At 48.8% G+C, this 27,694-nt stretch overlaps 1 protein-coding gene across 1 annotated transcript; it reads right to left on the bottom strand.

Moving 5' to 3' along the window:
- Positions 1-3,777: 3,777 nt before the first annotated feature.
- On the bottom strand, positions 3,778-21,289 carry LOC125629324 (keratin, type II cytoskeletal 8). The gene is made up of 9 exons (XM_075121744.1): positions 20,957-21,289; positions 15,553-15,761; positions 13,251-13,311; positions 12,924-13,019; positions 10,486-10,656; positions 9,556-9,681; positions 7,207-7,427; positions 5,834-5,923; positions 3,778-3,871 (listed from the first exon to the last, which is right to left on the bottom strand). The coding sequence occupies exons 1-9, from the start codon at positions 21,287-21,289 to the stop codon at positions 3,778-3,780; spliced, it is 1,401 nt and encodes a 466-aa protein (XP_074977845.1).
- Positions 21,290-27,694: the final 6,405 nt, after the last annotated feature.

The raw sequence follows: 27,694 nt of genomic DNA, 5'->3' as shown, positions 1-27,694 counted from the left end.
TATCACACCCCTTAGCAATATTACTGCACCAGCAAAAGGGCCTGGGGTCGATCTCATCAACAACCAGGACATGGGTGGCCACGCCTAGTGTTGGGAGCAGAAGTCAATCAGCAGAAATAAAAGACCAGAATCACAGACCAGCTACCAGGGGTCAGCACCAAGTTCCCTGGAGTAAGGCCAGGCTGGATCCAAACAGGTACAACCTGCTGCTGAGCTTAAGAGCTGCTCTGCTTATCCTTCCCACCGATCAGGCTGTCTAGCCAATCAGGCAGCCAACTCCAGAGCTTGTTAGGTTGGCAAGAGATGGCTCTACCAAGCCCTGCTTCCTGACAGACCTGACTTGAAGATACATCTACAGTGCAATCAAAGGTGTGATTGCAGCATACGTAGCATCCCCAAGCTGGCATCCCCCTTGCCACCGCCTTCGCTGCGGCAGCTTTGCAACGTTCAAGCTATTTCCATTTCCCCGGGGTTTTTTACTTGAATTAGTTGCACTTTTTTGTTTCTTTTTAAATTGAAACAGGGTTTTCCACCAACATTTTTGGTTCTGCCCAACGTCGGAGCTGGGTGGACAGCACAGGCTGTTCTTTGTGTCAGCGGCGGGGCTCCGAATTTTGAGGCATTTCTCGCGTTCGCTCGCGTTCACTTTCCCCCCCATGCAAAGTGCCAAAAGTGAGAAGAGGCCAGCTTCCCTTGATCAACCAGCTAGGGGCACCAGTTCCACTCACAACAGCTGGCACAGGCTCTGGAGTGAGACCCAGTGTCCTTGCAGAGCAGGAGGAGAGGGGATATTTCGAGGGAAGACGGGGAATCTCTGACCCATTTGGAGAACAGGAGGGTAAACCTTTATTCAGCTTCTGTGCCCCAATATATCAACTGCCAAAGCTTCACAGAGATATGATCTGCTCTGCACTCCCCAGCTCCTGTCCCAGCTGGCAGGGGAGAGAAATTTAAATCTTCATGGCAAGCAAACACTTCCATGCTCTCCTGCCCTGTGTGCTCATCTCTTCTTCATTCCCTTCCTCATTCCTCCTCTTACACCGTTTTTTTTGCTATGTCTCCCCCCACTTTCCGGTTTCCCCAGATCCAGCTTATTCCCTTCCTGACCCCATCCTGGACTCTTCTCTGCTCCTATGATGCCTTGCTCATAAAAGCCCTTTCCCTGCCCTCAAATCCTCTGCCACGCCCATCCCAGACGCTCATCCCTGCCCAGTTTGAGCCGGTTGGAATACTTAGGTCAAACTAGTTTGCTGTCAGAAAATGCCGTTTCGCCAAATCGGAATTTTTTTGCAAAATTGTCTCCATTTCTATGAAATTTCCTTTAGAAAAAAAATTGGGGGGGAAACGGTTTTGATTTCTTTGTTTCGGGACAACTTTTTGGTTTGAAATTTTCTTTACTTTATATTTTAAAAAATTAAGAATAAAAAAGGGTCAACGTGGAAAGGGATTGTTCCGATTGGCCTGAAAATATCATAGAATCATAGAATATCAGGGTTGGAAGGGACTTCAGGAGGTCATCTAGTTCCACCCCCTGCTCAAAGCAGGACCAATCCCCAACTAAATCATCCCAGCCAGGGCTTTGTCAAGCCTGACCTTAAAAATATCTAAGGAAGGAGATTCCACCACCTCCCGAGGTAACGCATTCCAGTGTTTCACCACCTTCCTAGTGAAAAAGTTTTTCCTACTATCTGTGCCCAAAACTGGACACAGTACTCCAGATGAGGCCTCACCAAAGTCGAATAGAGGGGAACGATCACGTCCCTCGATCTGCTGGCAATGCCCCTATGTATACATCCCAAAATGCCATTGGCCTTCTTGGCAACAAGGGCACACTGTTGACACTGCACCGCTACAGACTAGGGACCGAATGGCTAGGCAGCAGTTCTGCGGAAAAGGACCTAGGGGTGACAGTGGACGAGAAGCTGGATATGAGTCAGCAGTGTGCCCTTGTTGCCAAGAAGGCCAATGGCATTTTGGGATGTATAAGTAGGGGCATAGCGAGCAGATCGAGGGACGTGATCGTTCCCCTCTATTCGACATTGGTGAGGCCTCATCTGGAGTACTGTGTCCAGTTTTGGGCCCCACACTACAAGAAGGATGTGGATAAATTGGAGAGAGTCCAGCGAAGGGCAACAAAAATGATTAGGGGTCTGGAACACATGACTTATGAGGAGAGGCTGAGGGAGCTGGGATTGTTTAGCCTGCAGAAGAGAAGAATGAGGGGGGATTTGATAGCTGCTTTCAACTACCTGAAAGGGGGTTCCAAAGAGGATGGCTCTAGACTGTTCTCAGTGGTAGCAGATGACAGAACGAGGAGTAATGGTCTCAAGTTGCAGTGGGGGAGGTTTAGATTGGATATTAGGAAAAACTTTTTCACTAAGAGGGTGGTGAAACACTGGAATGCGTTACCTAGGGAGGTGGTAGAATCTCCTTCCTTAGAGGTTTTTAAGGTCAGGCTTGACAAAGCCCTGGCTGGGATGATTTAACTGGGAATTGGTCCTGCTTCGAGCAGGGGGTTGGACTAGATGACCTTCAGGGGTCCCTTCCAACCCTGATATTCTATGATTCTATGATTCTATGACTCATATCCAGCTTCTCATCCACTATAACCCCTAGGTCCTTTTCTGCAGAACTGCTGCCGAGCCACTCGGTCCCTAGTCTGTAGCGGTGCATGGGAGTCTTCCGTCCTAAGTGCAGGACTCTGCACTTGTCCTTGTTGAACCTCATCAGATTTCTTTTGGCCCAATCCTTTAATTTGTCTAGGGCCCTCTGTATCCTATCCCTACCCTCCACCGTATCTACCGCTCCTCCCAGTTTAGTGTCATCTGCAGACTTGCTGAGGGTGCAATCCACACCATCCTCCAGATCATTAATGAAGATATTGAACAAAACCGGCCCCAGGACCGACCCTTGGGGCATTCCGCTTGATACCAGCTGCCAACTAGAATTTTCTTGGAATTTCGTTATGCAAAAAACTTCAAAGCGTTGGCTTTTTACCCCAGTTCAGGATGAATTTTTTTTCACAATCCCCAAATTTTTCATGGGCCAGCATGACCAGCCCTATTCCCAATGCACCCCACTCATCCAGCTCTGCTCAGTAACATCAAGTGGGTCTTTGATCCCAAAACAATCACAGACCTGCTCCTCTGCTCAGTTCCTGACTCCAGCTCTGACTTCTGGTTCGAGCTCTGACCCTTGGCTCCGTCACCTGGTTCCTGACTACGGCTCTGACCTCAGAACTATGCCTGGCCTCCATCTCCAGCTCTGACCACTAGGCTTGACCACCATTGCTCGGACAACTAGGCCTGACCGCCCACACCCCGGTCCTGACAACTGGGTCTTTTAGCATAGGCAATAGAGAAGCAACCTCTGTGGATCAGGGACCTGTAATACACGCTCACTAGTGGGGTCCACTTGTCTTGTAAAGAGAACAGAGATGTCGTTATCGGAGGTAAGAAGTTCATTGGGTGAACAATGACCCCCTCTGGGCAGGGGAAAGAGAGGAAAAACATAACAGAGCTTTGCTCCGCAGCCACTGAGAAGGAATGAAGCATTGACTGATAGGGACCAAACGCTGATGTCAGGGGACACTGGCAAACCATTTACCCCACTGTTGCCTACGCTCACCCCATCACCCAACTCCTCTATTATCATGAACAGAATTTGCAACCGCTGCTAGATTTGGGGCGGGGGGGTCCTCAGATTTCTGCCCCTGTCCCAGTCTCCCCCAGAGACCTACTGGCTTAGCTGATCAATGAAGGCCCATCTGTTAAGGCACTAAAGTAACAGAGGCTCATCTGAGAGGACGTCAGACACCAATTTTCCATCCCTGGTTTTATTTTTCTCAGTCAAGCTTTCCAGGGGGGAGGAACTGGGGGGCAGCACCAACGCTTATGAGCTGCCAAATTTGCCAGCAAATCTTGTGCTCAGCCCACCTGGAAGAGAAGAGGGAGACGGACGCATTAGCTCATGGGCTTCCAACCCTGCATCCCAGAAGCAACCGATCAGGGCAGCGCAACGGAGGGGAAGAATCAAGCATGCTCAAGGACAGCACCAGTAGGAGACAGACCCACCATCCCAGATCACAGGCCGGGACAGTGACCATGCAAGGTCAGAGGGATGGGCCATAATGTGGTCTATACGCATTACCCACCACGTACTGGTTACATCAGCAGCCACTACCAGGTGACAGTCTGCTCTCTGCTACAGGCTCCACTCTGCTTCTGTAACCCACACACCTTCTAGGTGTGGTGTTCTGGCCTATCTAGTGGCACAGAGACCACTTAGAGAGAGAGCTAAAATGTGTCTGCTCTACAGCCTTAGCTAATAGGAGGTTGGCTTTTAGCTCATGCTGTAGAAGCTCACACGCTAAGCTCCAGAGGCCCCAGGTTCAATCCCGCCCACCGACAATTGTTAGCGTTACACTTAGACTTGTGCGGGATGAAACACACTCTTTCTTTTTTGTGGGAAATCTTTTCTTTTTATGATTTTTTTTTCAGACCTTCCCATGGAACATTTTGAGGCTTTTCCACAGAATCATAGAAGATCACGGTTGGAAGGGACCGCAGGAGGTCACCTAGTCCAACCCCCTGCTCAAAGCAGGACTAATCCCCAACTAAATCAATTTAAAAATCAATTTTCCATTTAAAAGAAAAAACAAAAAAACAACTCAAACCACAGAAATGTTTGATTTTTTTTCCAAAGCCACAAACATTCAGTTTTCTAAACAAACCAAACGAAATGTACAGAAAACTGAACCCAAAAAAAAATGATTTTTTTTTTTTTTTTTACAAAACTCCAAAACCTTGACCCAAAATTTTCAGTTTCTTTAAACCAGAAAATTTCAGCCAGAATGGAAATTTTCCATAGAAAATGTACACATTGGTCAAAAACAGTGTTTTGCCCGGAAAAAAAAGGAGGGCATGAAATTTCAGCCACCGGGAAGCTTCCCAGCTCTGTGAATATGTGGACGACACCTCAGACCCATTCTAGTGAAGCAGAGAACAAGGAGCAGCCACCAGCCAGGCTGGGCCCTTGTCTACATCCTGCCATCTCAGCCAATGCGATGGCATGGGTGAAACTGAAGGCAGTAGATGGCCCTTTGTTGTCATTAACCGGATTGCCCCGGGAATGAGAGTTTAAGCAAACACGAGGCCAGAAAAGGTCAGAATCTAGCCGACGGTCCCGGCACCGGACAATGGTGCTGGAACGCTTTTAATAGTGAGGGTGCTGAAAGCCAGCCCCCTTGCCCCCGGGCATGGGGCCAGCAGCCAGGACCCTGGGTGCGGGGCCAGCATGGAGCCCCCAGCGCAGGGACGGCAACCGGGACCTTGGCCAAGGGGTAGCAGCTGGGACCCTGGATGCTGGGCGGCAGCTGGGACCCTGGACGTGGGGTGGCAGCCAGGATCACAGGCACGGAGCAGCAGCCGGGATGCTGGGCGCAGGGCGGCAGCCAGGACCCTGGACATGGGGTAGCAGCTGGGACCCTGGATGCGGGGCAGCAGCTGGGACCCCGAGTGCAGTGGCAGCAGCCGGGACCACAGGCACAAAACCTGCGCAAAACCTGGGGGTGCTGCAGCCCCCCTGCTCCCATAGTTCCCACGCCTATGGCACTGGATGTGATTGTCGACAGTGGGGTATGTTCTGCAGCTTACAGGATCAGGACCTTAGTGACTCACAAGGGGCAAATTTCTCCTCTCTGACCCATGTGACAGAAGCCATCTCTCATATTCAGCTCTCCCTACACGTGCCAAACTCCCACTGGCTAGTAAAGTCCAGCACTGCTATGGGAGTGGGATTTTGTCCTGGTTCTATGGTCTGCCCTGCTGCCCACCTCCTCCCGAGTGCCCCCGATGAAATATATTTACTTGAATAGCCGGTTGTCTTAGTCTGAATGCTCCGGTTTTGCATACTGGATTCCAGCCTGCCAAGGAGAAGAGAGCGACAAAACTTAGTGCAGATGGGATGCAGAGAAGGACACAATGAGTGCTGTGCATGCAAGCCACCATCAACACAGACTCAGAACAATTTGTCTGTGTGTCACGAGCCCCATACTGCTCGCAACTAACAGAGATTCTCCTTTGGCTCAGTCAATAAGGGCCTGTATTGTGAAGCAGAAGGATCGGGGCTCTACCCAAAAAGATCTGAGCGGAAAATTAGCATGCTGCATAGCAACCACAGTGAAGCCGGAGGTAGAAATATTTCTTATGGGATCGTTATCCTTATGGTACTAATGAGAGGTTAAATGACCTCCCCTAAGCCCACAGTAAGCCAGCAGCAAATCTGGGACTAGAACACAGGAGATCCCAGATGCTTTACTCCATTTCCTCCACTGCATGAGGCTGGCTTGTCTAGGATATAGATTGCTAGGAACCGAGTTAAAGCCCAGCCATTCGACACCTCGTTGACTCCATGACTCACCCCCCCGAAAGGCATTTCACCCCTGCCTCAGCACAGGGCTGCCTGCCTGACATACCAGCGTAAAGCGTGGAGAAGTGGTGAATCAAGCTCAGAGGCTGTGCTCAGCTGGGAAGCGGCTGGCCCACTTCTGCATGAACAATGATTTCCATAGAAAGCTGTCTGGTTGTAATCACACACATCGGAACACTCTTGTGCCCCCGCAGTTAAAGGACCAGCAACCCAGGTGAAGAGATAATTAAGGGTCAAGTACAGTTTATTGGGGGAAGTCACCCTGAAACAGAAGCAGAATATCTACAGGCCGACCAAGTGGCTCCTCCAAAGATACTCCACACACACAGCGTCCAGTTTGTCCCGCACAGCTACATTAATTTCCAGTCTGCTTGTTCTTAATCTGTACTGCTCAGTCGCAAACCCGTCTCCTCCGATGATGTGGCAACCTTGGTCACAATGAACCTAGCACTGGACTGGCCTGTTGGGGCCAGTGCATCAGCACTGGGCTCATCTGGTTTCTCTGACTGGCCCTCCCACCAGCAGGAGGCATCCAATCACATCATGTGCCACCCGACCCCCTTCCAAACCCACCTGAGCTTCTTTCCCAGAGAGAGGTCAGCAATCAAAGGGTTAATCCGTCTAGCTCAGAGACAGACAGGTGCACCATGTCGGAGCCAACTTTCTAGCACTGGGGGCTGGCCTATGGTACTCAGCTCTCTCATTGGTTCTCCCATTGCTGGGTGTGGTGGAGAGCCATCCAATCATGACTCACGCCATCCCCATCCCAAAGCCCACCTGCTCTCCTCTCCTTCCAGCAGCTTCCTGAAGGTGGCGATCTTGATATCCAGCGTCAGTTTGAGGCTCATCAGCGCCTGATACTCCTGCAGCTGGAGCGCCATGTCCTGCTTGGCTTTCTGCAGGGCATGTTCCATCTTCTGCAGCTTCTCTGTAGCATCTGCCACAGCGATCTTGCCTTGCTCCTCAGCCTGGACAATGTCCACCTCCAGCTTGGAGTTCTGCAAAACAGACGTTTGACAGATTTCCACTGAGACCCAGTCTTTCTTTGGAGCCATCTATGGAGGAAAGGGTTCAGCTGACAGCAGAAATCAGATAGGACATTCTAAGGCCAACTCTCCAAACACGTGGGCAACTCCAAAGAGAGCTAGTTACTGGGTAAGTGGAAATTTCCCAGCAAGAAAAGAAGTAAGCAAGGGAAGAGAGGTAGGGCCCTTATAATTAATGACAACACACATTTTGGAAGGGGTATTAAGGCTTACGTATCAGGACTTAATCCAGTCTCTAGTCTTAGAGATCAGGAGGAGATGAGAGGCAGGTGACCCTTTTTCATCCAAAACTTATTTTTCACTGCAAAATGCAAATTCACATCGGCTGAAATATTTTGGAATCCATTCACTGAATTGCTTCAGACGAAAACCAATAAACCAACAACAGAAAAAGCCCAAATGTTTGGTTTTGACATTTACAATGCGGGAGAGCCAGGAATTTACATCAGATCTCCTGAATTCCGGTCCAGCACCGTAACCAAGTTTGTAAGGTGCTGAGATACATCGGCAATGAGAGTGGGGAAAGTTGCTACGTAGAGAAAGAGACTGGAGAGAGAGAGCGAGGCTGGCTAGAGTGTGGAACTACAGGTCAGAGAGAGACAGAAAGAGACAGATATTCAAAAGCCATTTTGATCAGCTAGTCCAGTGGTCCCCAACCTTTCTTGTGGGATTAGCATATTGCCCCACCGCCGAAATGCCTCTTAGAAACAGCAACGCTTCTCGGCGGCACTTTGGCTGGCGATTCTCCAGCGGCCGCGCTCAGTGGCATCATTTCGGCAGCAGGGTGTCCTACGGACACACAAAAATGCCCCGGCGGGCGCCATGGTGGCCACAGGCACTGCGTTGGGGGCCACTGAGCTAGTCTGATGCCCTCTTGTATAACATGCCCAGTAGAACTCCCCCAGAATAATTCCTGTTTGAACGAGAGCAGATGTTTTAGAAAAACATCCGATCCTGATTTTAAAGTGTTCCGTGATGGAGAATCCACCACAAATGGTTCCAATAGTTAAGTGCTCTCACTGTTAAAAATCTGCCCCTTATTTTCCAGTCTGAATTTGTCTAGCTTCAACTTTCAGCCTTTGGATATGGTTAGCTTTTACCAGCTAGATTGAGGAGCCCGTTATCAAATCTTTGTTCCCCATGTAGATACTTATCGACTGTAATCAAGTCACCCCTGAAGAGATAGATAGGACAGTGACTGAATTCCTAACCAATGCATACACTGGTCATGGCTTTAGCAAGGGTTCAGGACACAATTAACATCCTACCCGCACTACAGAATAGAATCACATTGTGACTGGTCCCCGAGCCCAACTGTCATTAGAGAGAAAGTTGGACACATGGCAAGAAGCTTAAAGGGAAGTCCCTTCCCCTGGTCACATGGCCTCAAGGAAGGGGTGGCACAAGCACCCTAAAGTGGGGGGAGCAACAGATGCCCAAACCGTGGCCCTCCCCCCAAAACACTGCACCGCTCCGAGTCCCTGCCCTTCCACCACCTCTTCCCCCAAGAACCCAACACCCACTTGCTCCTCTCTGCCCCCTCCCCACCATTGTTCGCCCTTATGGCCGGTAAAAAGTGGGAGGGCCATGGCCCCCTGGCCTCCACCCAGTTCGGACGCTCCTGCCTCAAGGTCTCTCCGAAAGAATGGATGGAGAAAATGACAAGGAGGTGCTGATTTTCAAGTGCTGGGTTTTCAAAAGAGCCCAGGAATCCAGCATGGACAAGAAGTAATTGGCTTGATCAGCAGCAAGGGAGAGTTAGGTTAGAGATGAGGGAAAGCTTTCTATGTGTAAGGATAGTTAAGCATTAGAACAGGTTGCCAAGGGAGGTAACAGGTTTAGACAAACACCTATTGGGGTGCTCTAGGTATACTTGGTCTTGTCTCAGCATGGGGCTGGACGAGATGACCTCAAAAGGTCCTTTCCAGGCCTACTTTTCTATGATTCTATGCACCCAGTGCACTGAGCTTTTGGAAAATCTGGCCCTGTGGGCACCGAATTACTTCAGCAGAGCTCCCCCCCAGGGCTGGATGTGGCCCCCTCCATCCACATGTGAATCCCCAGCTGTTTCCTCGCTGACCTGTTCTTTCAGAGCCGCAATCTCCGCCCGGATCAATGGGATCATCCGGTTGAGCTCGTTGAGCTTGGCCTTGGCGGCACGGAGCTCTTCCCCGTGCCTGTCTGCTTTCTCCTGGATCTGCTCGTACTGCATAGGGGAGAAAGGGAAAGAGAGAAGGAGACGCTGAGTCCAGATCAGGATCTAGAGAAACACGAGTCTGGGAGCCGGTGAGATATACCGCCTCAGTGAAGAGCCTCATGCTAGCCATGTCGTGTCACCTCACTGCCAGCAAGGGTGCAGAGGTGGGCACGTACAAATTAGGGTTCCCCTCAGAATTGTCATCTATGCAGCCACTGTCCTGGGTGGGGAGAAAACAGCTCCATCTTCCAGCACTGCTTCTTGGTCGGCCAAGGAAGGTGGGGGAACAGTTTTTCCCATCCCCCCTGGATCAGGGGGCCCAATGGAGTTAGACCAAGTTCCCACCCTTTGTGGCAGGCCCCTAAATCCACTGCGCGCTCAGAGGGTTCAGACGGGTGTCTGAGGGGAACCCCACACACAAGACCTTCAGCTGGGGTGGCAGGAAAGGCTCTTTGGTTGGGGTAGCATAGGGGGTTATGTGGCAGGAAGGCCCCTCCACCACGGTGATGGCCTTGCACACAAAGCCCAGGATAGACCCCAACCTGCTTGATGGCTGTAGGTCAGGGATGAGGAAGGCCACAGCCCATCTGACTAGGAGTGGCGGAAAGAAGTGGGCCTTAGGTGGTGGACCCCTGCTGTCAACACCACCCCAAGCAAAGGATGAAGCCACCTGGCAAAGGAACCAGGAAGCTGTCTAGGGCCCTGGTTCACCCTGTTCCATATTGTCACTTCTCTCTCACATGGACCAGGCCTCACACACTGCCCTGCCCTTCTAAACAGCAGCCACTCAGGGCAGAGACGGGCCTCGCTCACCGTGATCCGATACTTGCTCTCAGCTTCCTCTCGGCTGTTCTCAGCCATCTCCTCGTACTGCACTCTGGCCTCCGCAATGATGCTGTCCACGTCTAGCTTGGGACTGCTGTCCACAGCTGTGACCATGGGGGTGTTGGACACCTCTACCTGGGTGTGCTGATCACGCAGCTCCTACATGAGAAAGAAAACCCTCATTCGTTACAGCGAAGGACAGTGAACTGAATTGCATCCCATAAGCCCTGCAGCCGGCTCCCATGGAAGCTCCCTCCCCAGGCTGATATAAATCAATGCTTCAGCCTCTTCTGGATTCTGCATGCAGCACTGGTCACCCCACCTCCAAAAAGGATATTGCAGAACTAGAGGGGTTCAAGGAAGGGTGACAAGTATGATTAAGGGGCTGGAGAAACTCTCTTATGAAGAGAGATTGACAAAATTGGGATGGTTTCTCTTCAAGAGGAGACAACTAAAAGGGGACACAATAACAGTATATACAATGACGAACGTCTAGAGAAGGGAGATCGGTGTCTCCTTACACAAGAACGAGTGTACGTTCCATGAAGTTAAAGGGTGGCAAATTCAAAATAGAGACAAGAAAATACTTTTTCCATACAGCACGTCATTCGCCTGTAGAACTCACTGCCACAGGAAGTCAGTGAGGCCAAGAAAGTCTCAAGATTCCAAAAGGGATGGGATGAGAAGAATACCCAAAGTTATAACAGTTAACGCTGACAAATTTAGGGAGGGGTTTAACACCTCCTGGTTCAGGTGGGAAGCCTATCTCTGTCTGTCAGAGGTCAGGATGGGCCCTAAGAGGAAGGTAGATCATTCCACCTCTGCTAATTCTGTTTTTCTTACACTGAAGCAGCTGGTGCTGACTACTCTTAGAAACAGGATAGTGGAATATGGAAGTCCCTATATGCTTAGTGTCTTAGGGTATGTCTACACTGCAAAAAAAAAAAAGACCTGTGGCAGCAAGTGTCAGAGCCTGGGGCTATAGACTATAGCTACAGCGCTATAAAATAGCCATATTGACATTCCCACTCCGGCTAGAGCTCAGGGTCTGAGACACAAACCCCCCGCTGGCTTTCAGAACCTGCACTCCAGCCTTGATGGGAATGCCGAAAAGGCTATTTTTAGCGCCATAGGTGAACTCTGTGAGCCCGAGTCTGCAGATCCGGACTTGGACACTTGCTGTGGCAGGGTTTTTTTTGCAGTGTAAATGACCCCTTAAGAGGCTGAGTGGAGGAGCTCCTGAGTTCTGATCCCATCTCCGCCACTTACATGCCAAGTGGCCTTGGGTGAGTCATTCTGTCTCAGTTCTCCTGTCTGTAGAATGGGAGTCATGACACTTACAACAGAGGAGTTTTGTAAGAATCAACTGGTGACTATTTATCCCAGTTGTGGGCCCCAAACAAACCCCAAACAGCTCCTGACCATTGTGGGGCTTGAAATCTGGCCTGGAATTTTGCAGCTAGTTGGAAAGTGAACTGTGGAGGCAGGTCTGCCCCTTTAAAAAAAAGACAATTTCTCTGGCTCTCTAGACTGGCAGGATCTTTCATTACAGAAACTCTGTTACTCAATGGAATTCACCAGGAAATTTAGAACTGTCGTCGTAATCTAAGGCTACGTCTACACTTACAGTAACTGCACACACCCCTAGCATGGGTATAAACAGCAGTGTAGATGGTGAGGCACTGCTTAGGCAGGTAAAGACACCCCAGAATCATAAGCGCCGACTTTCCCTCTTTCCCTGTGGGTGCTCGACTCCCGCCTCTACCCCGGCCCCGCCCCCACTCCACCCCTTCCATGAGGCCCCACCCCTGCCCCGCCTCTTCCCACCCCTTCCCCAGCCCCATTCCAACCCCTTCCCCCAAAGTCCCCATCCCAAATCCCCCCCCTTGCAAATATTCCAACTCCTTCCCCAAATCCCTGCCCTGACCCCGCCTCTCCCCCCCCCCCACCCTGAGCGCATCATATTCCCACTCCTCCACCCCCTCCCGGAGTGTGCTAACATGGCCAAACATCTGTTTGGCAGCGGCCAGGAAAAGCTCGGAGGTAGGCGGAGGAGCGGGGTCGCGGTGCGCTCGGGGGGAGGAAGAGGAGGAGGAGGGACGGGGTGGGGTGGGGGATGAGGGGAGCTTGACTGCGAGGGGGGGCAGAGCACCCACTAATTTTTCTCCATGGGTGCTCCAACCCCGGAGCACCCACGGAGTCAGCACCTATGCCCAGAACCTTGGGGCATGTACCCTGCCCAGCTCTCTACGCGTCCAACCAGTGCCTTCCCCGTCTACACTGCTAGAATGAGCCGTGTAGTGTCCCACTGCCTCCACCTGCTAGAGCCTTTCACTGCCGCATCTAGCCACGCACCCCAGTGTGGACGCAGCCCGCACCTCATGTGTGTAGACAAAGTGTAGACAAGGGAGAGAAAAGCCACTTACCCTGGCATAAAGCTCTATCAGGAAGTTGATTTCGTCGTTCAGATTTTGCAACTTGACCTCCATTTCCTCCTTTTTGATGTAAGCCTCGTCCAACTCCTGAGAAAAGAGTCCAGGCACCTGTGAGTCAGACTCCAACCCTGTTTACTAAGATTGGAAGTTCTTTGGAGGTAGGAGGCCATCTTTTTGTTCCATGTTTGTACAGCGCCTAGCACAATAGCATCCTCATCCATGACTGGGCCTCCCAGGCACCCCCACAATACCCATAATAAATAAATAATCATGCCCGATGCCTAGCGCTAAACCCAGTTGGAAGAAGCATGGACTCACCTTCTTAAGCAGGACAAATTCGTTTTCCCTCCTAGTCCGGTTGTTGGTTTCTTCTTCATACCTATGAGCAGGTGGGAGGGAATCAGTTCATTGCAGGGTGCGTCTGAGTGGCTGGGAGTTAATTCTCTTACGGAAGCTACAAAGATGTGGGGACCATCAGAGGATGTTCTGAAGAGCACCCAAAACCCCAGCTGAAGTCAGTGGGAGCTATGGGTGTTCCCCTCCTGACACGGGAAGGGAACACCCACAGCTCCCACTGACTTCAGCTGGGGTTTTGGGTGCGGGAGGGGAACACCCACAGCTCCCACTGACTTCAGCTGGGGTTTTGGGTGCTGTTGCATCAGGCCCTTGCTGTTGCAACTGTGGCTGGGCACTTTGGGACTTTGCAAAAGAGAGAGGTGGTGTGGCCTAGTGGTTCTATTCTTGTCTTCGCCACTGCCCTGCTGTGTGATCATGGATGAGTCATTTCCCCTCCCGCCTTTTCTCTGTTTACACCATGAGCCTTTCAGGGCAGGGACTGCATCTCACGATGCGACTGCACTGCCCCCAGCATAATAGGGCCATGATCAGAGTTGGAGCCTGTAAGCGCAATGGGGATATAAATCTGGACTGGCTTTGAGATATTGGGCCTGATTTAAACCTACCAAGGGCGCGATGGAGTTAGTCTGGATATGCAGTGGTGTAGCATAGGTGCCGACCCCATGGGTGCTCCGGGGCTGGAGCACCCATAGGGGGAAAAATGGTGGGTACTGAGCACCCAACGGCAGCCCCCACCCGATCAGCTCCTCCTTCTCCCCCCAGTGCCTCCCACCCACCGGAAGCCCCACTGATCAGCGCCTCCCACCCTTCCCAGTGCCTCCCCTTCCTCCAAGCACCATGATCAGCTGTCCCATGCAGTTCCGAGCATACACAAGGCACTGGGGCGGAGAGGGAAAAGTGAGGGTGGGGCGTGCTTGGAGGAGGGGGAAGAAGGGGGCAGGAAGAGGTGGGGTGGGGTGGGATGGAGTGGAGGGGGGGCGAGGGGGGGCAGGAAGAGGCAGGGCAGGGGTGGGGCCGTGGGGGAAGGATTAGACTGGGGGCGGGGCCTGGGGCAGAGCAGGGGTTCAGCACCCCCAGCTCATTAGAAAGTCGGCACCTTTGTCTGAGAGAGACGATAGAGGTGAGAATTAGAGCTATGCAAATTATACATTTTTCAGTTCACTAACAGGGCCGAAAAATCGGGGGGGGGGGGGGTACACAGAAATCAGGTACACAGAAAAGGGAAATTTTCAGAATTTCTGGAGAATCTAATAGTACAAATTAAAATAAGATCATTTGGGGTCCAATGAAACGTTCCATTGGACCCAAAACGAAACCTTTCGCTTTGACTGGGCTTTTATTTACGTGTTGGCATTGTGTTTCAAGGAAACTTCAGTGAAGCCAACACAAATTCACAGCACAGTTAGTTGTTGCCAAAGCTGCCTTTTCCCCAAATCACATTTCAAACAAAAATATTCTCCCAGGTCTATTGGCACAGACTTGAGGTGACTAGGAGCAAAAGATCCCCTACCCTACTGAGCCTGGAGACACCAACCGCACTGCAATGTTGCCCATTGATATAATGGACCAAGTTCTTCTGAAAAGTCATGTTTTGACCACCCCCTCCTGAGACCCCCCCGCCCCTAATTGCCCCCCCAGGATCCCACCCCCTATCCAACCCCCCCTGCTTCCTGTCCCCTGATTGCCCCAACCCCTATCCACACCCCCGCCCCCTGACAGGCCCCCCCGCAACTCCCATGCCTATCCAACGCTGCCTGTTCCCTGACTGCCCCCCCCCCCCGAACCTCCGCCCCATCCAACCGCCCCCTGCTCCCTGTCCCCTGACTGTCCCCCGGGAACCCTGCCCCTTATCCAACCCCCCCACTCCCCTCCCCCTTACCATGCCACTCAGAGCAGCAGGACTGGCCGCCACGGCGCCCGGCTGGAGCCAGCTACGCCACCGTACTGCCCAGCAGGAGCTCGCAGCCCCACCGTCCAGAGTGCTGGCGACGCGGTGAGCTGAGGCGGCGGGGAAAGGGGGACAGCAGGGGAGGGGCTGGGGGCGAGCCTCCCCGGCCGGGAGCTTAAGGGCCAGGCAGGATGGTCCCACAGGCCAGATGTGGCCCACGGGCCATACTTTGCCCACCTCTGCTTTAGGACCACCTTCTTCCATAGCTAATGGATATAGGCCTGGATGTGCAAAGCACCCTAGCCTGGAATCTTTACCCAATCCTTTCGGTCTGGTGAGAAAGTCCCCATTGGCTGCGTCATAGTTTGGACTCACTTTCGCTCGAACTCTTCCAGAAGGTCCTGCATGTTGCCCTGCTCGGATTCCAGCCTAACCCTCTGGTGCCCCAGGTCCTCCAGCTGCTTCTGCAAGTTGTTGATAAATGCCTTGAACATGTTTTCCATGTTAATGGGCCCAGTTTTCTGGCCCTGCAGCATGCTCCACTTGATCTTCAACACCTGGTTCTGCTGCTCCAGTGTGCGAACCTGGGGAGATAAGGAGTTTGCGTCCTCAGACTGGTGTGACTATGCACATGGGAGACCTTAGGCCAGACTTTTCAGCTGCACTAAAGCCCCTTTGCTTCACTTCAGCAGTGGGAAAAAGCATCATTAAAATGAGTGTAAATATAACTGGCGATTTACAAGAGCCAGTGTGCTCCAGTAGATTGAGCAACTGGTTTAGGACTGTGGACAGCTGGCACCTGGGTAAGCTTGGGCAAGTCACTTCCCCTCTCTGTGTCTCCTCCCGACCTGTGTCTGTCTCATTATTTAGATTGTAAGCTCAGTGGGGTGGGCATTATCTCTTGCTGTGTGTCTGAACTAGAACTGGGCAAATTACGATTTTTTTTTTTTTGGTTCATTACCAATTTCAAAGGGTCGAAAAAAATTAATTTGGGGTCAGATGGAAATTTTTGGCTAATCGAAAAGTCGGAAAAAAAGTTCATTCTGGATTGAACAAGAAGTCTAATTTCTACGAAATTAAAATGTTTTTGACCATTTGTAAACATTAAAAAAAATTTAAATAAAACTAAAGGACGTTTTGCAACTAAATGTCATTTCAAACAGAAACTTCAAATCGCTTGGTACCAATTTTTGTAATTGTTTTGTTCTGTTTTTAAACAAACCATTCAGTGAAATCAATATGAATTAACAAAATGTTCTGGCATCACTGAACTTGCCTCTTTTTGCTAAAAAATTTCTCTCCGCTCTAGTGTGTACAGCACCTGACACGCTAGGGGCCTGATCTTGAAAGTTTTATTGTAATGTAAATAAGAGCGTTCAACCAACTCCAGCCACAGGTACATTTTCCTTGTGCCACAAGCTTTCCAGTTTTATCCAAGCTATGCCAACTATTCTTCACTTTCACCGTTTCACTTTCCCAGTTTCGGACGCATGCCCCAACAGAATTGTTTGTGCTCTCTGAGCAGCTGTGTCCATGGTCAAGGGAATCTGCACGCAGGCTGAGAAAAGTGCTTTCCACCATTAAACCATAGGCGCTGACTTCGTGGGTGCTCCGTGGCTGGAGCACCCACTGGGAAAAATTAGTGGCTGCTCAGCACCCATTGGAAGCCCCGTGGGTCAGCGCCTCCCCCCTGCCCCGTAGCGCCTCCTGTCTGTCCTCCCCACCAATTTGCTCCCCCCCCTCCCTCCCAGCACCTCCCGCGATCAGCTGTTCCGTGGCGTGCAGGAGGTGCTGGGGGGAGGGGAGCGAGGGTGGGGTGCACTTGAGGGAGGGGGCGGAACGGGGTGGGAAGAGGCGGAGCGGGGCTGGGGCCTTGGGGAAGGGGTGGAGTGGGGGCAGGGCCTGGGGTGGAGCATCCCCCCGGCACATTTGAAAATCGGCGTCTCTGCATTAAACTGTGCTGAAACAGACACTGCCTTTCAAAACAAATTAAGAGCAAAAATAGCCCTCTTGACAGTCTCATTAACCGATCATAGGAGACTTTTGATCAGAACATTGGTCTGACTTCTGGCCTTAAAGTCTATGACTCTGACACTAGAGAACTGGGCCCATCTCCTTATTTGTTAGCCACAAAGGATAATTTATCTCCTCTATGCTAACCCATAACTCCCTGGGAGGAGAACCTGTTCCTACGTATACCCTATGTACTAATCTTTCTCCGCTTCAGGAAGTATTATTGTGGATTGGTCCGACTTTGAGCAGGGGGTTGGACTAGAAGACCTCCTGAGGTCCCTTCCAATCCTGATATTCTATTATTCTATGAACAGGACAAATCTCACTCACTTCCACAGATGGCTACAGGACACATCCACTTGGACAAAACACTTGGTCCTCATGGAAAACTGAGCATTTTTCCAGGATAAGACTATCCCCACAGTTAGGAACATAAGAATTCCCAGACTGGATCAGACCTACAGCCATGCAGTCCAGTATCCCATCTCTAATAGTGGCCAGTATCAGATACTTCAGAGGAAGGTGCAAGAAACTCCACAATGAGCAGATGTGGAACAATCTGCCCCTAAGGGATCTTCTAAGACAAGGGTGGCCAACCTGTGGCTCCGGAGCCACATGCGGCTTTTCAGAAGTTAATAATGGTAGAACGACAAATGGGAATGAGGATATGGAGGTAGATATTACCACATCCGAGGTAGAAGCCAAACTCGAACAGCTTAATGGGACTAAATCGGGCGGCCCGGATAACCTTCATCCAAGAATATTAAAGGAACATGAAATTGCAAGCCCATTAGCAAGAATTTTTAATGAATCTGTAAACTCAGAGGTTGTACTGTATGCCTGGAGAATTGCTAACATCGTTCCTATTTTTAAAAAAGGTAAAAAAAGCAATCCGGGTAACACAGGCCCGTTAGTTTGACATCTTTAGTATGCAAGGTCTTGGAAAAAATTTTGAAGGAGAAAGTAGTTAAGGACATTGAAGTCAATGGTAATTGGGACAAAATACAACATGGCATTACAAAAGGTAGATCATGTCAGACCAACTTGATCTCCTTCTTTGAGAAGGTAACAGATTTTTTAGACAAAGGGAATGCAGTAGATCTAATTTACCTCAATTTCAGTAAGTCATTTGATAAGTTTCTACATGAGAATTATTAGCTAAATTGGAAAAGATGGGGGTCAATATGAAAATTGAAAGGGGGATAAGGAACTGGTTAAAGGGGAGACTACAGCGGGTCACACTGAAAGGTGAACTGTCAGACTGGAAGGAGGTTACTAGTGGAGTTCCTCAGGGATCGGTTTTGGGACCAATCTTATTTAATCTTTTTATTACTGACCTTGGCACAAAAAGCAAGAGTGTGCTAATAAAGTTTGCGGATGACACAGAGCTGGGAGGTATTGCCAATATAGAGAAGAACCGGGATATCCTACAGGAAGGTCTGGATGACCTTGTAAACTGGAATAATAGTAATAGGATGAAATTTAATAGTGAAAAGTGCAAGGTCATGCATTTTGGGATTAATAACAAGAATTTCTGTTATAAACTGGGAACGCATTACTTGGAAGTAACAGAGGAGGAGAAGGACCTCAGAGCACTGGTCGATCACAGGATGACTATGAGCCGCCAATGTGATATGGCCGTGAAAAAAGCTAATGCGGTCTTGGGATGCATCAGGCGAAGTATTTCCAGTAGAGATAAGGAGGTTTTAGTACCATTATTCAAGGCACTGGTGAGACCTCATCTGGAATACTGTGTGCAGTTCTGGTCTCCCATGTTTAAGAAGGATGAATTCAAACTGGAACAGGTACAGAGAAGAGCTACTAGGATGATCTGAGGAATGGAAAATCTGTCTTATGAAAGGAGACTCAATGAGCTTGGCTTGTTTAGACTAACCAAAAGAAGGTTGTGGGGAGATATGATTGCTCTCTATAAATATATCAGAGGGATAAATACCATGGAGGGAGAAGAATTATTTAAGCTCAGTACCAATGTGGACACAAGAACAAATGGATAGAAACTGGCCATCAGGAAGTTTAGACTTGAAATTAGACAAAGGTTTCTAACCATCAGAGGAGTGAAGTTCTGGAACAGCCTTCCAAGGGAAGCAGTGGGTGCGAACGACATATCTGGCTTCAAGACAAAGCTTGATAAGTTTATGGAGGAGATAATATGATGAGATAGCCTAATTTTGGCAATTAATTGATCTTCAACTACTAGCAGTAGATATGCCCAGTGGCCTGTGATGGTATGTTAGAAGGGGTGGGATTTGAGTTACTACAGAAAATTCTTTCCTGGGTGTCTGGCTGGTGAGTCTTGCCCACATGCTCAGGGTTTAGCTGATCGCCATATTTGGGGTCGGGAAGGAATTTTCCCCCAGGGCAGATTGGCAGAGGCCCTGGGGAGTTTTCACCTTCCTCTGCAGCATGGAGCACGGGTCACTTTCTGGAGGATTCTCTGCACCTTGAAGTCTTTAAACCACGATTTGAGGACTTCAACAGCTCAGACATAAGTTAGGGGTTCGTTACAGGAATTGGTGGGTGAGATTCCGTGGCCTGCGTTGTGCAGGAGGTCAGACTAGATGATCATAATGGTCCCTTCTGACCTTAAAGTCTATGATTCTATGTGGCTCCTTGTCTAGGCACCGACTCCGGGGCTGGAGCTACAGGCGCCAACTTTCCAGTGTGCCAGGGGGTGCTCACTGCTCAACCCCTGGCTCTGCCACAGGCCCTGCCCCCACTCCACCCCTTCCCACGCCCTCCCCTGAGCCTGCCGTGCCCTCGCTCCTCCCCCTCTGAGCCTCCTGCATGCCACGAAGCTGATCAGGAGGTGCGGGAGAGAGGGGGAGGCTCTGATTGGTGAGGCTGCCGGTGGGTGGGAGGCTCCGGGGTGGGAGAGCTGATGGGGGGCTGCTGACATATTACCGTGGCTCTTTGCCAATGTACATTGGTAAATTCTGGCTCCTTCTCAGAGTCAAGTTGCCCACCCCATTCTAAGCCCTTAAGAGAGAAAAAATTTAGAAAACCAAAGGCCAATACAGCCACTGGGCTGTGGGAGCAATAAGAAAGAAGCATTAAAGAGGGTTGGCCTTTACTGTAGGTTGCTCATTGATTACTCCAAGCATGAACCAAAATACATATTGACGAGTTCGGGGAAGCCTCTTTTGTTTCCCAAGTTAAGTCCTATAAAGTCTTGATCCTGCCCAATCTGTTTAGAAGACCTAAGCCTGAATAGTGATTTTGGATGCCCAACTTAAGACCCCTTAAAGGGGGTTGATTTTATCCAAAATCACCAAGCGCCCACCTCTGGAACTCAAGTCTTTTTGAGGCATTTCAAGCTGAGCACCCCAAAACTGACTGGTCTCGTTGCTTTTGAAAATATAGACAGCAATTGTGATACTGCGTGGGTCTGCTTGAAAGCGTCCCATTTAGTGTAACCTTTGGAGCATCAGATAAGGCCTAGCTAGCTTCTGGTGTTGGTTGTGAGAGCCGTTCAGGCTGATTATCCTTTGTACCATATCGATTTCTTAAAGGTTGCACAATGACTAAACCCTCTTTATTGCCTTTACTTATTACACTGACAACAGCTACCATGACATTAGCAACTTGCCACCACTGCCTTTTGGGCTGTTTCATCACAGTTTTCGCTGGTCTCTCCAATTCTTATAAGAGTTAAAACGTAATAGGAAAGGAGGACAACAGAGTTCTTCACAACACAGATCCATCTGCCAAGGAGAGAATGCTCAGTATTAGAAGACCCAAGGCTTACCTTGTCAATGAAGTGGGCAAATTTATTGTTCAGAGTCTTGATCTGCTCCTTCTCCTGAGCTTTCACGAGCTGGATCTCTGGGTCGAGCCCAGTCTTGATGGGACTCATCAGGCTCCGGTTGAAGTTCACTGCTACAAGACTACCCTTGATGCCGGCCCCACCACTCATCCCCAGCCCCAGGGGGCTCCTGGCTCCTCTGAATTTGCTGCCACCTGGGCTGGAGATGGCATAAGTCAGGGGGCTCATTCTGGAGTAGCCAGTGGAGGCAAAGGACTGGCTGCTGAAGTTGCGGGGGGAACTCCTGTACTTCTTACTGACGGAGATGACAGACATTTTGACGATACCGGTGGAGAATGAGGAAGTGCTTGGTAGGCACTGGAGGAAGGTCTGTAAAGGCTGAGAATTGCATGAGGTCAGTGCTGATTTAAATCCAGGGTGGCCGTGGGGCAGGGATACACCTGAGTGGCTGTGGAGCAGTGGAGGGGCAGAGCTTCAGTGCACCCAGTTCATCATCTGCTTCATCAACATGGGCCCAACCTAGTTAACTTCTTCAGAGCCAGCAAAGAGAAAACTATACACCAGTTTAAAAGTCTTTTTTAGTTTGTTGTTTAGTAAAAATGTTCATGGTTTGGTACAATTTCTCTTTTTTCTTTTAATTAAGTAACCAATTTTGGTTCTTTATTTTTGAATAGCAATAATTTTTAGCCTAAACTGAAAACAGCTTTGGGTTTTCAACAAAAAAGGGAACATTTTTGAGAGAATTTTCTTTAAAAAGTTAATTTATTTTCTAAATTTCCCATGAAAAATAATTAGCATTTTTCAAACAACTCTATGACAATATAATTTGCATAGTCAACGATATATATAGATATCACTATATCAAATTTTGTACTTAATTTTTATCTGCTGCCTCCCTAAGTGTCCTCTTTCCCAATTTTTTTCTCAGGGGTCACCTTGGTTGATAGAAGATCTGGGGTGGATGTAGCAAGAAGACAGCAGGAGTGAGGATATGGGGAACAGTGCTGAATTGTTTCATTGGTTGACAGTGATAGAAGATAACCAAGTGTCAATCCTGATTTTGATAATACGATCCTGTTGGCTTCCTTTACCCGCAGATCTTGCAAGGAGCTTCTCTAAAGTGGCTTTGTTCTTATCTCTTGGACAGACACTGGAAGGGAATGTTGAGCATTCTACAGAAGGACACTCCAGTCCCATGTGATGTTCTGCCAGGTCCACTCTGTCTCTTATTCAGCATGTGTTTGAAGCCATGAGGAGGGAGAGGGAGGAAGCATGGGGTGCAGAGTCTTGAGAAAACTCAGTCATAAGTTTATAGCTCTCCAAACCAGATCACTCAGTCAGGTGTTTTTCCTGGATTCTGGTTTAGACTGTGACATGGATGAAGGCAAGCTGGTTGAGGCTCCACCAAGATAAAGCAGAGGTGATGCTGGCTAGATTGATAGGTTTGAAGGCCATAAGGGGCCATTAAATCATCTAGTCTGACCTCCTGCATTACACAGGCCTTAGAATTTCACCAAGTGATTCCTGAATCAAGTCTTTAAAGTGTAATTGACCCAAAACATGTCATTTAGAAAGACACCCAGGCTTGATTTAAAGACTTCAAATGATGAAGAATCCATCACCTTTCTAGGTTTCTTGTTCCAATGGCTAATTATCCTCCCTATTATATCTTTGCCCTTTGTTTCCAGTTGCTGGATCTTATTATGCTTTTGTCTGCTAAAATAAAGAGCCCTCTGCTATCAGAAATTTTCTCCCTATATGGTGCCTTAGAGACTTACCTGATGGAGAAAGCAATCTGTGTTAGGTTAAGGAGAGTAATCAGAATATATGGTGAAAATAATTTCTGTCCCTTCCAGAGAATGTGAATCTCTGCTTCAAAGTTCCCTGTTTCAGAATCAGTTTTTAGTACCACTCCACACTGTCAGATGCCTTTTATACCACTAAGGAAATGCTGCAACAGATACATCCATGTAGTTGCTTTTATTAACACTGTTTTAAAAGCATTTTGTGGCATCTGCAATTGTATTTTAAAAAACTGATTGGGATGAACCAAGATACCACAGCGATTGTCACAGCACAGGAACCTGCATGGAGAAGAATAGCAGAATGAATCAACTCTCTAGGGGCTGATCCAAAGCCCAATGAATTCAACAGAAATAATCCATGGTTTTCTATAAACTTTGGATCAGATCCTAAAGGCATTGTCAGAATTTTCACCAGTATCTTACAATCATGTTTGATCAGCTGGGCTTTGTAATTTGTGTCACATATAAAAGAAATCTTCTGAACTAACACTGAGTTCATGTTCTTCAGATCTGTTTACCTTTTAAGGGACTAATTCAGTGCTCAGTGGAAAAACTTTCATTGACTTCAAGGGCTTTTGATTAGCCCACAAATGTGCTTAAATAACAGCTAATCAGGAAATGGGTTTTGTTCCCTTTAAAAATTTCAACAAAAATGAAAAAAATATATATTTCCATCAAAAAATTGGGGGAATGGTCAAAAAAAGTGTTGCCATTTATGGCCAAAATTTTCCAGCATTTTTATGGACATTCCTGCGGTTTAATCAAAACCAGACAATTCCATTTTGAGGGGAAAAAACATTCTTCATTGAAAAACATTGTGAACAAAAATAAGTTCAACCAGCACTAGTTTAAATGCAGTTCTTATCATCAGTCTTCTGGCAGAATCTTTGTAGAATCTAGATACTGGACCACAAAGAACTGCAAAAAAAAAAAAATAATAATCATACATGTAGTAGCACCTTATCTTTCTTATAGCACCTTATCTCACCTTTATTAAAGGACCCTCTACTTATCTTACTGTAGCTAAAAGACCTTTAGAAATCCAAAGACTTAATTTCATTGTGCAAGATTCTACCTCCCCACTTGCTTAGAACAAGCTTTATTTTTATGGCAGACCAGTAATATACAGTTCGCTTTCTCATTGTTATAATCACGGAGACGGTGGGCAAATCAGTTTTGTGCCAAAGCTGGGGAATTTTCATGGCCATTTTGCTGCAATGCGATGATTCTGTTGATGATATTCAGCTACCTTATCCTGCAGGTAATTTAGTTCCTATTTACTCTGGGTTAATCTTTGTCCTGAGAATGAGGTTAATCTCTTATTAATTCATCTCCCAGGAATGTAGTAGGATATGAATGAATAATGTTGACTGAGGGCTAGTTTATGACTATTACAGTGGTGGAAGGAGTGTTTCAGAGTCATAACCTTGCTCCAATGAAGAGTACTTTGCTACAAACCTTTATGGGACATTGCATACCCCTCGCCTCAGCTGATTGGGTGTTGGATCCCACATGATCTGTTTCTCTTTCCATCTTGCCCACTAGCAGCTCCTGCACTTCACCCCACATCAGGAGCAATGATCCAGGTTAGCTATGCAGTGTACTATCATTTCCTGTATTCTTAATAACCTGGGTGTATTGCTCAGTTATCTGCTTCTATTTGAATAGTGAACCTGATATCCAGTGGAGCCTTAAACAGCTACTGCAAGAACTGTGACACAACAAAGAGCCTTTGGTTTTCAATACACCTTTCTGCCAATTGAAAGAGCGGAGCCCAATCCTCCCCATACTCAGCCTGATTCACAGCAAATCCCCCATAACATATTCATGCCTGTTCTGTCCCCTGTGTTTCTTGCTCTCTCTGCTTGAAATAATTCTCAGGACTAGATTTAGCTCTGGAGTTCCCATACTCTTTTGTCCATGAGAGGTATGTTAGAACCAAGGTCTTGCTTAAAGTTGGTTGAAAATTTTTGTTCAGAATATTTTCTGTTAAAACCTGCTTTTTCAACAAAACACAAAGTTCCATAGGTAATGTCCTATTTCAATTAAATTTGGGGGATTTTCTTGAAAAAAAAATTTTTTTTTTTGTTTTAGGCCAGGATTTTTTTGGTTTGGGGTTACCAAAAAACATTTGGCTTCTAGGTTTTCAGTTTTTCAACAAAGCCCAAGAAACGTTGCAGTGAAAAGTCTCATTTTCATCAAGTTTTAACAGGAAGAAAAATCTTTTCCAACCTGCTACAGTCTCAGTTTGTTACTTAGGCCTGGTCTACACTACGGCGTTAGATCGACATATGCCGCGTTAGGTCAAATTTATAATGTGCGAGTCTACACTACCAAGGCCTTTCCACTGACCTAAAGGGCATCTAAAATCAATGCCTGTACTCCACCTCGGTGAGAGGTGTAGTGCTAAAGTCGGCCTTCCCGGGTCGAATTAGGGGTAATGTAGACACAACGCTGTGTACTTTGACAGGATTGGCCTCCAGGAGGTGTCCCACAGTGCTCCAATGTGACCGCTCTGGACAGCACTTTCAACTCCACTGCACTTCAGCCAGGTGCACAGGAAAAGCTCCGGGAACTTTTGGATTTCATTTCCTGTTTGAGCAGCATGCAAAGCTCACCAGCACAGCTAACCATGCCTGCCCGGGGCTGCAAACGCGCTCCAGAAGACACTGGATCTGATTGCTGGGTGGGGAGAAGAGTCTATACAGGCAGAGCTCCGAACCAGCAGAAGAAACGCTGACATCGATGCCAAAATCGCAGAGGGCATGGGGGACAAAGGCTATACCAGGGAAACACAGCAGTGCCGCATGAAAATAAAGGGGCTCAGGCAAGTGTACCAGAAGACAAGGGAGGTGAACAGTCACTCTGGTTCTGAGCCACAGACATGCTGCTTCTATGAACGGCTGCATGCAATTCTAGGTGGGGACCCCACCAGAACCCCAACACTCTTTGTGGATACCTCCCAGGGGCCCCAGGCAGCCATGGGCAACAATGAGGAGGACATTGTTGAGGAGGAGGAGAATGCACAGCAGGCAAGGGAAGGATCCATTCTCCCCCCCAGCCAGGACCTTTTCCTAACTCTGGAGCCAATCCCCGCTCAGGGTCTATCGCTGTGGGACCATGACGGCGGGGAAGGCACCTCTGGTGAGTGCACCCTTATAATCACACTACAGGGGTTAAATGCAATTGTGTTTAATGCTTAATCTGAGGAAAACAATTGGGATACGGTGGCTACCAGTCCAGCTACGCAAAGGGTGCCCCACAGAAAAGCCTGTTTATGTGCCAAGAGTTTCCTCACCAAAATCTCTCCCTGGGTGTGGCCTGACACTACCTATCCTTTCTTGAGTGCTTACCATGCCTGCCTGCAAACCGAAATCTGCTGCCCAGTGCTCTGCCGTGCGTTGTACCTTACTGATAGGCCCTCCTTTTAAAAGACAAAATGTGGTCATGTACCTCGGGGAATGTATTTACTGTTGTAAAGTGTTTCGTTCATTGCAAGAATTAACCTGTTTTCAACCATGTATGTTCTGTAAGGCTACCCTGGTGGGGTTTTTTTCCTTGCAGCTGCAACCTTGTCCGCGGGTGCTCCCTCCACACCAGCACAAAGGCTGTCCCAGATTAGAAGGTGAAAAAAGGGGACAAGGGAAGACATGTTCTGCAATTTGATGCGTTCCTCCAAGACTGACAGGGCCCAGCTGAATGCATGGAGGCTTACACTTCTCAACTGTCAGAACAGGTCCCATTTTGGTATTTCGTCACTTCAGGACTGGGGAAAGCAATTTGCAAAGTTCTATGAAAGTGGTCTTACGCATTTGAAAGTTATGCAGCCCCTGCTCCTCATCCCATACCTACATCACGATGCGGTCCCACCTGTCTGTGCTTGTTTCCCGGGCCCAGAAGCGGCATTCCACCACGTCAACAAGCCCACCTGCCACCGCCTGCGTGTGCAAATTGCTCCATTCCATGGCTTCCTGCATGGCTATTTGCATGGCATCACATTGTTCCACGTGGCGGCTCCTGGCTAGGCTCTGCAAATACCACAGGCTGATGCGGGAAGTGCTTGCGATGCTCACAACAGTGTACAGCTGAGCGGGGTCCATGCTTGTAGTGGTATGGCATCTGCACAGGTAACCCAGGCTTAGGCATGAAAATGATTGTTTGCTGTTGCTTTTGGAGATGGAGGAAAGAGGCAAGTGCATCATGGGAGGGTGACATGGACCCAAAACCACTCACGGAAATGTTTTTGTCCCATCAGGCATTGGGGGCCTAACCCAGAATTCAAGTCGGCAGCAGGAACTGTGGGATAGCTGCCCACAGTGAATCGCTCCGTGAGGCCATGCTAGCCATAGTCCTGAGGATACACTCCGCCGGCGGAATGTGCAGAAGAGAAGAGGGAGGGGGGATTTGATAGCAGCCTTCAACTACCTGAAAGGGGGTTTCAAAGAGGACGGAGCTCGGCTGTTGTCAGTGGTAGCAGATGACAGAACAAGGAGCAATGGTCTCAACTTGCAGTGGGGGAGGTCTAGGTTGGATATTAGGAAACACTATTTCCTTAGGAGGGTGGTGAAGCACTGGAATGGGTTCTCTAGGGAAGTGGTGGAATCTCCATCCTTAGAGGGACCGAATGGCTAGGCAGCAGTTCTGCAGAGAAGGACCTAGGGGTGACAGTGGACGAGAAGCTGGATATGAGTCAACAGTGTACCCTTGTTGCCAAGAAGGCCAATGGCATTTTGGGGTGTATAAGTAGGGGCATTGCCAGCAGATCGAGGGACATGATCGTTCCCCTCTATTTGATATTGGTGAGGCCTCATCTGGAGTACTATGTCCAGTTTTGGGCCCCACACTACAAGAAGGATGTGGAGAAATTGGAGAGAGTCCAGCGCAGGGCAACAAAAATGATTAGGGGACTGGAACA

Source organism: Caretta caretta, chromosome 20 (genome assembly GCF_965140235.1).
Source record: "Caretta caretta isolate rCarCar2 chromosome 20, rCarCar1.hap1, whole genome shotgun sequence".
NCBI lineage: Eukaryota > Metazoa > Chordata > Testudines > Cheloniidae > Caretta > Caretta caretta.
The sequence above is the reverse complement of the archived record's forward strand: the minus strand, read 5'-3'. Positions and strand labels throughout refer to the sequence as shown.

Excerpts from the sequence above, each read along its gene's own strand:
- LOC125629324 (XM_075121744.1), bottom strand. The coding sequence starts at position 21,289 with ATGTCTGTCATCTCCGTCAGTAAGAAGTACAGGAGTTCCCCCCGCAAC. Across the intron at positions 13,020-13,250 it reads AATTTGTCCTGCTTAAGAAG|GAGTTGGACGAGGCTTACAT; the intron begins GTGAGTCCATGC and ends CTCTTTTCTCAG. Across the intron at positions 5,924-7,206 it reads CTGGAAGGAGAGGAGAGCAG|GCTGGAATCCAGTATGCAAA; the intron begins GTGGGCTTTGGG and ends TCTCCTTGGCAG.